At 32.8% G+C, this 12180-nt stretch overlaps 1 protein-coding gene across 4 annotated transcripts in view; it reads left to right on the forward strand.

The window, feature by feature from the left end:
* LOC125073238 (glycerol-3-phosphate acyltransferase 1, mitochondrial) overlaps positions 1–12180 on the forward strand; it is a 56022-nt gene that overhangs the window by 22460 nt on the left and 21382 nt on the right. For all 4 annotated transcript variants that reach the window (XM_047683990.1, XM_047683988.1, XM_047683989.1 and 1 more), the window contains 2 exons: positions 2232–2379; positions 6181–6294. In XM_047683990.1, the coding sequence (XP_047539946.1) occupies positions 2245–2379; positions 6181–6294 (249 nt within the window). In that variant the 5' untranslated portion in view covers positions 2232–2244. The remainder of the gene's footprint in view (positions 1–2231; positions 2380–6180; positions 6295–12180) is intronic.

Consider the following 12180-nt stretch of genomic DNA (forward strand, 5'->3'; position numbering starts at 1 on the left):
TATGATACGGTAATTATGGCGCAGTGTGACGGTAACATTAACAATAGCGCTATCGCAGATGAAGCGGGAGCATTATTGTCAAAAATTTTATAGTTTATATGTGACTAGGTTACCCCACATTCACACGGGAACAACAAGGGTATATATACATATATATATATATATATATATATATATATATATATATATTTGTTGTGCTTCGGTTAGAAGGGAGAGTGAGCCAGTGACATAACATAACATCTTAGTTCCCAACGTTGGTGATGTAAGTAATGGTCAATATTTCTTACAGCGCCTGTCTATGGGCGGTGGTGACCACTTACCATTAGGTGACCCATATGCTCGTCCGCAAACCGATGCCATAATAAAACCCAATGTGATTTGGATATTATATAGAGACTACAAACAATTAACGCTTCGATTAAGATTTAGATTTTTAACTACGCAATGGATTTTTATGTGGACATTAATAAGCAGTGATTCAAGAGGAAGGTTTATTTGTATAATACTGTAGAGAAAAGCGGATTAATTTCTAAATATAAGTTTTTTAAGGAAATAAATGAATCATAATTGTCTGTTATTTTATTGGTCGCCAAAAATACGGCAAATAATGTATGGCTAATAATGGCTTGCTATAAAGGGGTATTACAATTATCTTCATAATTTACCGGGGAAATAATGACAATCGTTTGTATCATGTATGGCGAGTCATCACCTATTGAATTACGTAATTAATTAAACGAATAACGGTTTTATAGACCTGATCGTCAGAGTCGTTCCTAAATCAAATATACCTTATATTTCTTTTGTTTTTAGAATTCTAAGTAGCCGCAATACTGTCTCAATATAGCAATTGATTTCATTGATCGATTTGTGTTTTGTATGATATTGGAATCGTGATAAATCATTGCTAAGTGAGAGTGTTGATACATTTGCCATACTTCTAGTGAAGTTCAAAATTAGTTGTGAGGGCTTTGTACAAAGACGTCAGTATAGGTACTACCCACTCATATATTTTGCCAAGGGTACAGGCACAAGGAACGTAACATTTTAGTTACCAAGGTTGGGGGCGCATTTGCGGTGTAAGGAATGATTAAATTTATTTACAATGTGCATGGGTACCACATGTGGCACATGATCGTCCCATGAACTATAGAATAAAATAAAAAGTTTTAATACTTTTATGATAGATTTAGATAGACGTTACAATATTTATTTCATACAGAAAAACACGACAAACGTTTTTCTGTCTATTTATATATATACTGATTAAAAGAGCGATCATTTGAATCGTATATAAGCCGCAGGTCCATCTGATGCCGAGTTACAAACAAAAGAATAAAATTCCTTCCACAAAAAAGCTAATAATACGTGTGTATCAACTTTTATGATAAATGTAAAATAATATGGCAAACGATATCGAAGTCTCTTTAATCTCAAACATATATACAAACAACTGTTTTAAATATAAGATAACATTACTAACGTGAAGTATAACAAAAACATTAATATATTTATATTTCGCCGTCTCCAAGTATTAGCACCAGTGAATCACATGTGTTATCGTCATTGACATTTCATTTTTATCTCCGGTTAGAGGTTACCTACTTAAACGTACATAAAAAAAAAACTAAATAGACACAGTGTGCGTTAAAACGTGCACATGTTTGTAATTGCGATATATAGAGTCTATCGGTCACGCTGTCATTCCGGTTTCCGAAATACATCACGGCCGAAGCTTCACCGTCACCTCTTAGCGGTAACAACGTATTCGTTGCGTCATAATTCGTCGAGCGTCGAGTTTGTTTAATCTATTTTATTCACGAAAAAATTGACATTTTGAGCGTTGACGAAACTGTTATCATAATTTTGGAATTAAAATCAAAGTGAATATATGTTAACTACATATATCCACTTTGAGTGTAATAATAATGTATTATAAGTAAAAATATATTAATCATAAACTCTTAGTAGTGCACTGTTAGCTGAGTTATTAGCATGAAATACGTAAATCTTAGATCTGTTTATCTTTATTCCTATTTCCATTGGAATAGGCTATAGTAGTGAACGTATTTGATTTATTAAAACAAAAGCTTGTGGAGTTGTAAAAAACTAAAACGTTATATTTGAATACACAAGATACATTCACGTAAGGAGAACCTCTTCCTTTTTCGAACTTGGCAAAAAAATCGAATCCCGAATATCAACTTATTTTCTTTTTTCTTTTGTTATAGCCGCGTAGCTGACATGTTGGAAGTTGTGGGAGAAAGAGTGGGCGGATGGTGCGGTGGTGTTCGCGAATCGAGCTCATTGAGACAAGTGGCGCGCGCGCGCCGCCGTCAAAACACAGATGTTTATGCCAAACTTGACAATGAACTTGCTGTAAGTATTTAATGTACTCTATGAATTATATGGAACACATTTGTTCACAATGTTCTTTAACACAAACACAATGTTCTGTATAGCGATCTAAAAGTCGTAACTTCGATTCCGACCCCAGTTATTATTATTATATATTAGAGTTTAATTGAAAGAGAGTAACTAATGTAGAATTAAGAAAGTAATTACTAGATTTACTATTTCCATTTTTGTACAAAAAACAGTAGGGATAGCCTAGAGCGTAGATTATGAGGTTATTTGTTTTGGATGAAATTCAGTTTCAAAACGCGAGTCCTATAGAGGGTGGCAGAATATGCTCTCAACGGCTTCCTTAAAAAACCATTTAAAATTAAATAAGGAAAGAGATGGATCAATCTTAAACTGGTCATTTAGCTTGAAAGATTTTTTTTTCAACAAAGAAATCATATTATAAGCATACTCGCATTCAGTATGATAAGGAATGCCTGTCGCAACGAGCAATGCACCGTTTGCGAAACACCTGTGACGGGTTACATAATGTTACTCACATTTCCAAGCGGCATCGCTACCACTGTTTGTAATTTTAATATGTGCAGAATAATAGATGCAATGACGACAGAGGTAAGTAAGTCGGCCATTACGTTATGTTCGATGATTCATCAACCGAATTATGATATCTTATATATTAATAGCGTATGCCGATTTTTGTCCCAGTGATTACGGGATGACTGCTGCACATAGAAAATCGGTTAAGGTCTCATATTAAAGAGCTCCAGAGATGTGCAAAACTAAAGAGGATTCTTGATTGAAATTTACTAAATTGTTAGAAAATAATTTATTTTAGAAACCGGAAAAAAAATACTGGCTGGTTAGAGTATAAGAAAAAAAAAGAAAAACGGAAACTAAATTAAGGAAAATTGCCATAGATAGACTTTAATTAACTAATTTATCCTATTTGACATTAAAATTTTAATTTAAATAAAGTTTCATAATTTTGGCGCCAAATGTAGATCAGTGACTTCCAGTTTTTAATAGAATTAAAACAAAATAAAACCTGACACAGGTTTCGGAATTCCTGAAAAATCTTTTGATTAAATGCGTAGTGTCTCGGCCGACCCACTGGTTATATATTAAATTACCAACAGATAAAAAAGAACAAACAAAAATTGCTCAAATGTTCTATTTTTAAAAATTATGATGTTATATAATCTTTGCCACTTCAAAGATTGCTTTACTCTTTGTACTCTCTTATGCATTGCTTCGTTATATGTTTGAAGCGTTTGATTATTTTCAAAGATTACCCACATGTTATGTATTAAAATTCAAATGTAACTCGCAATTAGTGAACGTATTCTCATGTAAGTGAATTACTATTCTTAATGAGAAATAAAGATTTCAAACTGAAAAAAACTGAAAAAAAGACTTGACTTCATGTCCGTATGTAATATGTGTAATGTGCGCTTAGATTGCGTTGATTCTTGTTAATTAAACCATGCAAGTACATAGGAATATCGTAAATCCAAATTATAGTAAAGATGTACTAAAGGAACGGTGAACAGAAATTAAAGAAAACAAAAAATAGGTGTCGTCGGTAAACTACTTGGGATTAAGTTGCTTACGTCATACATTGTGTATTAAATTACTAGAAATAAAATTGTTAATAAAAAATAATCTATACATACATTTAATGAAATTTGAGTGTCTGTTTGTAATATTATGATAACCACATTTTACTAAATGCATATGTATGTATAGGTACATATACCAAAATAACTTTTTTTTTTAATTTTTGTCTGTCTGTCTGTTTGTTCCGGTAAGTCTATGCAACGGCTGGACCGATTTCGATAGGACTTACACTGACAGAAAGCTGATGTAATAAAGAGTAACAATAAGTATAATAAAAGTCGCGATCACAGCTTGTGTTATATAAAACCGTATATAAATAGAAAGAGATAGATTGAGAAAGGTCGCCATAACGCTTTTTCCTCACGTGACGATTTCTGACAGTTCAATACTGTAAGCCGCTTTAAATAAATTCGTTCCGATAAAGGTTTATTTATTTATTATTAGGTTTATTATTAGGAGAGGTTAACCAATACTTTCATGACTCAACAGAATTCATTTATTTTAAGATGATATCACTTATTTGTCTGGCATTTTCCTGATGACTGGATTCGCCGGTTACACTGACGGTAATTAATTGATAATTGAAAATAATTTCGAGTTTCGAACCAAAATTTAATTATGAGAAATCTTTGAAACACTCGTACTGTATTTGTTTTCTATATCTGTGGGGTTTTTTGTTTAGTAACTAGTTGCCCGTCCATGACAGGCAACATCTGTTGATGGTTTTTCTTGTAATATAATAAGCTAGCTACCTGTCTGGGCTTTACACGGCTTCAATAAGGGACAATGTATATACAATTTTTAGATTGAAGAACAATCATAAATAGAAAAAGTCTTGTTTTTGTACGGCTAGAAAATTGAAATTCTCGGCTTGTCGACAATAGTATGTCTCTCTCTCTCTCTCTCTCTCTCTCTCTCTCTCTCTCTCTTTCTATCTCCCCCCTCTCTCTCTCTTTCTTTCTCTCTCTTGGATCAGTGTTTAGTGATGAAAACAGCCTTAAATTCCGTTGTGCACAGATGGCGGGTAGATACTTTGTTTTTTATTATGTAACAATTGTAACTAAGGCATAGTATAATAGGCAATGTCATCTCTGATATATATTTAGAAGGATCACTGATAATGTATTTCTTTATCTGTTGCATGTGTTTTTCTTATATATATATAAGAACTAAATACTTTTAAATAATTCACCTCCCCCCTGACATGTAGTCTAAGCCGCGGTCAAAAACTAGTAGTATAATATGATGTAATTACAGATGCACTGTTTATTAAATTTGTAGTCGGGTTTGACTGCAAATGCATACGACTAGAAAACAATTAGGCACAGGGCCAACGGATTTACCTGATTTCCGAGACACGGGAGCGTAAACACTGCCAGATACCAAACTCAGAGCCGCTACTAAGAATTTGATCACAGACAAACCAAATACATTTTAATGGTCGGACTCACGATTCGATTCCGACCTTACCTAATATTCTGCAGAGAATTGCGATCGAATGAAGTCAGTTAGCAACATTCGGAAAAATAACAAAAATTCAGTAAATATTACCAATCATACAAAATCCAGACGCATAGAATTTAAATAAACAAGGTTAATTTATACAAGGTTATTTTATAATCTACCTATGTATAATTTAAATTTATTTATTTAAACATCCTTTGTATTCATTTAAGTATTACCTGTATTGTACGTTTATAAACAATTTATACACGATGGCGTATCATTAAATTTAAAATAAAAGTTTTAGTTATGATATTTCCTACTTTAAATAAAATACATTTTTATTACTTATGTTTGTAAGTGTTTTTAACATATTTTTGCCTTTTTTATGCTTCTACACTCATACTATAAAGAAGTAAAATTTGTTTGTATGTTTGTATGGGTTGACCTCCGGAACTAATGATTCAATTCTATTTTTTTTTCCTATTAGATAATTACATTATTCCTGAGTGTTATAGGGTATGAATTATATTTATATCATCATTTTCTTTTTTAATTGCACCCGTGCAAAGAGAACGAACGACAACTGATATGGGCATATTCAAAGTGATACGTCTTTAAAGGTGCAAAAACATTGACCTTCAACAAATATAATATGTCATAAATAAACATAATAACGCACATACAAATAGACATAAAAAAATAAAGCAGAGGGAACCTTAAATGGATTGATTAAAAAAAAAAAAATGTTTACAGACCCGAGCATCATCACTGTATCGCCTCAAAGAGGGTCCGCAAGTTCCGCCGCCGCAGCCGGAGACGAGACCGCCGGCCGGTCTAGCCTGTTCACGATGCGCCCCGCTATCTAGGGTAAGTCCTTGAAATTAACTATTAATGTTGTAAAAAATATCACGCACTAATAAGAATTGTCCTTTTATAGCTTTGTATAAAATATCACGAGAGACTCATTAATTGAGATTTTGATCGCTTTATTTAAGGAAATAATCATTTCATTGAGGATTCTAAAAATCCAATTACTCATACTTATAGTAAGACACTACATAGCTATTAACATACGTAGGCGCAACCCTCCACGTTAAAATAATATCGACGTGCATTAGCTTATGTGTGTGACGCTCGTACTTACAAAATGTCATAGTGTGCGTGAGCTGACTGAGAGTAGAGACAGCAAAATAATACAAATTAATTAAAATACCGTGAAGAGGCGTGCCTTCGTGAGTGCATGGATATATAGACATGGTTTATAGGGACTTATGCTCCAGTCAAATATTAGGTCCTTACATATGAAATTAACGTTTTGTCGTACTAACCACTTTAATCTGAAATATCTCCTCTTTGTTTAAGAATTTCAAATTGGAATTTATAAATTCATTTAGCTGGTTGGTTTTGAAAACAGTACAAAACGCCAATTTCATATCTAAGGACCTAATATTAGTAGACGTTAGTTTAATTAGTGTAATTAGAACAATAGGGAACAAAACATCTTTGATTCCATAGTTTGAATAATTTCACACTTCTCATAGTTCATATCTATGGCTAGAGTGTATTACTATTGGCTGGTCAGGTGGTTCAGATGATCCAGTGGCCTTAATGCTATAACAATAAAAACACGCGGTCCGTATACCGTTGATCTACCTAATAAGTACTTAGCGTCTGCATGTAAATAGTAAACCTGTCGAACGCGTGCAGAGCGTAGACCATTAAAATTAGCAGACGCATTCCATATTTAATCCAGTTTTTCCAGTGTAAATATTTTTATCGATAACGTTGCTATGAGTAGTAATTAAATTACATTTTAATGCCATTGATGAACGATAAACAAATATATGCTTTAAATCTATTAGACGAAAGATCGCATTTTAAATACGCTTATTGATCAAATTAGAAAGATAATTTTACTTACTTTAAATTAACATCACAATATTTTAATAATTGTGTTTTTATAGTAGCATTTTTTTTTTGTAATTTATGGAAATGTTTATATAACGATGAAAATCTTTATCTTTAATGTTGAGCAGCAGTCTATAAATGCAATATTGCTGGGCTTAGTTCTCCCCTAGGATTTAAACCGCTTAACGGCCTTGAACCCGCAATATTCCTATTGATCCATTTCGACTCTTGTCGTAAATTAAAGCAAAACCTATATAATTATTTCTCACCTATAAATGACCGTGTCATAATATTTAGTGAACACTAGTATTCGTAACTATTGTAAGTCACTTTTTTTACGTCGAATTCTTCGTCGTGTGGTGACACTATTTTTAAATTATCTATTTTAATATTCCGTGTTAGACGTCACTTTAGTGAATAGTATTGAAATGCAAAATACAATTAAGACTATATCCATGTAAGTTGTTGTTTCTTATTAGTACTTGGTATTAGGACTTTTTGCCAGGTCCTCGTAGGTACCGCCGACTCATCGGATATTCTTCCACCAAACAAGAATACTTAGTATTGTTGTGTTCCGATTTGAAGAGCGAGTGAGCCAACCACAGGCGCAATTAACATAAAATCTTAGTTTTCAAGGTTACTGGCGCGTGGTAGATGTAAGGAGTGGTTAACATCTCTTACAGCACCAATGTCTATAAGTAGTTACTTACCATCAGATGGCCCACTTGGTCTTCCGACTAAAATCCCAAAAATAAATTAGTTGACCAATTTTGTGTCCCTTTCTTACTAATGTCAAATCAATGTGCACAGAAAGAGAGAAATGCTAAAATAAACATCGCGTATAAGTAAAGCCGTAATTTATTCCAACTATAATTGATATAAATAAGTCTCATACAGAAACTAAACCTGCAAATGTTGTTCTCGTTAATGTATTTATTATTATCGCTTTTAAAACTATGAAGTTTCTTATTAGGTGTGGATCGAGTTTAGTTTCTCTACTCGAGTTTCATAAAACTTTCCAAATACATCAACTAAAACAAGAGGATTATTTTTTTAATTCACTGCCGAAATGTTTGACAGCGTGTATATTATTTTCTTATAATTAAATTAAAAAGCTTTTAAATAAAAAATAGATCTCTTTCGATCTCTTTTGTTATCATCAAATTTATATTTTAAATTTCGGTGACTTTCATAAAGACAATATGTTATTACGTCTAATAACATTTTTCTTACCTTGTTTCGTTTCTTTTGCTGAGTTTCTAAACTGAAATATACTTTATTCAAGACTTACAAGCTCCTTAAATTGTATTTTGACGTATATATAATGAATTGTCCTCGGTCGCAATGCAGATTTACCGAAAAGAACTGGCAAGAAACTCAGTTACTCTTTTACTATTTAAATAAAAAAGTCACAATTAAATACAATTAAATGATCGGTATACCTGAAAATCGAGATTACTAAAGCGCTTTCTTATCATCTATTTAAATAGTGTTTAATGTTACCCAATTTCGACTTTCCTCATTACAGCGCTGTATTATTCATTGGAATAACGCGTTTCTAGGAAACAGTTCGCAATTCTAAAAACGAACGTGTTAATGTATCTTATGTATCATTTGACGAAGGTGTTAATTCCGGAACGAAAATAGTATAACAAGTAAATCTTAAATTGGTTCCGTTCAGATATTGTTAACAATTAAATCTTCACCATTATTTCCTTCTTTGTCTAGAGGGTAATAATGATTTTTAATTTCTGGAATGTTTGTATGAACGTTTGCTTATAAATTGTTCTGTCCCTTTCCATGTGTTACAAATAGAAGCATATGTAGTGTGATGTTACTCCACTCAAATTAAATTTTAAATTTGATTCGATTTAATTGTATGATGACTATCTGCTTACGTATATTCCTAAAAAAAAACAGAATAAATTTAGGGCATTTGCTTGAAAACGTGTGAAATTTTACATGTTGATTCAGTTCCGATGACAGTGCATTTTTTTGGTAACCAATATCTCATCATATACCTAGGACCCACCAGGTAGAAGATAGTACCAGGTACTAAGTCAGAGGCTTGGTTATCAGGTGGTCCCAGGTATATAACCAGGCTTCTGACAGAGCGCATCAACGTTCAACAGTACAGAAACGAAATGTTTTACCTTGTAATGCGCAATTTTAATCACAAAGCTATGAGTAGGTAGGTATACATGTGCTTAACATTTACGAAAAATTACCAATATACAACGCAGATTTTCATCGTGATGTCGACTTTGTCACTTCTCGGAAACAGCGTTTCATCACCACAGTGAATTGGTATTTATATATTTTTATGACTAAGTACCATACATAACTAAACTCGATGGTACATACATTTTAAAACCAAAATAATCCTTTTTATCGTGGTTCAGTACTACAACTGCGTTCACACGGATTTATTTTATTGGATAGCTTTTCGAACCGTCTGAACAGATATTTAAATCAACAATGTTTTAATAAAAACTTTGGCTGTTGTTGATTTAATTCAACAATTTTTGTTTTTATTTTTTTCATTAAAAATATATACCGATCAACAAATGTTGGTTAATTAAAATTGAACCGTTTGAACTTCAAACTCGATATAACTGCCGGCCCGTTTCCCGCGCATGAAAAGTATTTCGATAAACCATACCATTTATATGGGTCGTGATCTAAAATTTTGTTGTCTGTCTATCTTGACAACAGCTTTGAAATAATCTTGACCCTTGCACACATAGTACCCGAATGATGTAATATTGTGTCGCGTTGCAAATATATTACAGGGATTAAAATATAAATAAAGTTTTAATTAATAACATTGCATTAAAACATTTTAATGAGTGTGATATTTCATTTATTATTAAAGTTTATATAATTTTTGTTTTTGTAATATATATAGGAAAAGCATTTCAATGTCATTTATGTGTTGGTGCAAAAACAACAGTGGTGAATATAGAATAATTGAAACTGTTGTTTTTTTTTTAATACAAAAACAAGAAACTGAATATGTACGTCAATTGTCTAAAAATAAAATCTGGTGAAACGACAAAGCTCTACTCCTTACCTATATAATAATATAATATACTTCTCCGCAACGCGCTGCATTATGTATATCGGTTCAGTAGTTTTTTTTTTCAGTTAAACATTACAACAATTAAATCTCCTTATTCATTTAGAATAGATTTTTTTTTTATGGCATTGGTTGGCGGACGAGCAAATGGGCCACCTGATGGTAAGTGGTCACCACTGCCCATAGATAAAGGCGCTGTAAGAAATATTGACCATTCCTTATATCACCTATGCGCCACCAACCTTCTGGTAGTGATTGCATTTCGAACTATTGGTAACTGATCGAAAACACCGACTGCAATCAAGCGAAGTCCAAGTGCTTCCGTTTCGCTTGAACGAGTGGTTGTATCATCCAAGAGTTCCAAGACGACGTTACTTTTACAATATCACACTTATATTTTTAATATATAAGAAATAAGAACATTAAAATCTATATACGTAGATATGTTTTGTAGTATCTAATGTTATATAAACTTGTCATATAAACAGATACGAAATCATAGCATGGAATTACTTTCGATTACGTTATGTAAAATTTTATATTTGTATTCCAATTTAAAGATTTCTTTATTTATATTTTAAATGTCATTTGTCACAAGTCCTAAATTATAACATAGGCCTTTTTATATCCAACGCGATCAACAGCTATCGACGATTTTCGAAGAGATTTCGAACACCGCATTTGTCTAACTTATTCAATGCGAGTCAATTGTTGATCACGCGATAAGTTGAAGTCGTTTCCATACATTTTGGTTTTTTCTACAAATGAATACCGCTATGTAACTTTGTCAAGGCCCGCAGTATTAACTCTTCTACGCATCATTAGCTATTATACCGATAGTAGGGTTCGGTGTCGTACACGAGGGGTGTTCGGTTCTAAGCACAGAAGTACATACTAAGTACATAATACAAAGTACGCCCCAATTTTTTTTTATTGCATTGTTTGGCGGACGAGCATATGGGCCACCTTATGGTAAGTGGTCACCACCGCCCAGAGACAAAGGCGCTGTAAGAGTTAAGAGTAAGATTAACCATTCCTTACATCACCTATGCGCCACCAACCTCGGGAACTAAGATGTTATGTCCCTTGTGCCTATGATTACACTGGCTCACTCACCCTTCTAGCCGGAACACAACAATACAGACTGTTATTTGGCGGTAGAATATCTGATGAGTGGGTGGTACCTACCCAGACGGGCTTGCACAAAGCCCTAACCAAGTAGGTTATTATATTTATATATTGGTGGCATATTGATGTTGTAAGAATTAGTTTATATTTCCTATAGGATCTATGTAATACAACACGATCCGACAGGTTTCCTCGCGAAGAAAATCCTTTAACCATCTAGCGTCAGATAAATTATAAACACAAATTAGGCAGTTGATATATCAATGATGCTTGCCCAACTTTGAACGTGTAATAAACATTTGGTTTGAAATTCATGTGATTTTGCCACTGAACTATCAATGAATACATTTAAATTTATTCTGCAACCTATATAACTAAAGCGTACAAGGGCATATGATCATATAAATATGATTATTCGCAAACGAAGTTTGTTCTGCGTGTAGTTCTTTGTTATTCATGTTTGTCGTTGCATATGTTGCGTGTACACGACTACGTTCTTTATATTCAAGGAAACAATTTTTAAAGACGAAATGATCTTTTGTCTTTATTTCAAGCAACAAAAGATTACACGGTGCATTGACCGCTTTTGTTTCAAAGGATTGTAAATGTATGTCATATATTTCGTCATTTTCCGCTCG

The sequence above is a fragment of the Vanessa atalanta genome, chromosome 23, assembly GCF_905147765.1.
Source record: "Vanessa atalanta chromosome 23, ilVanAtal1.2, whole genome shotgun sequence".
NCBI lineage: Eukaryota > Metazoa > Arthropoda > Insecta > Lepidoptera > Nymphalidae > Vanessa > Vanessa atalanta.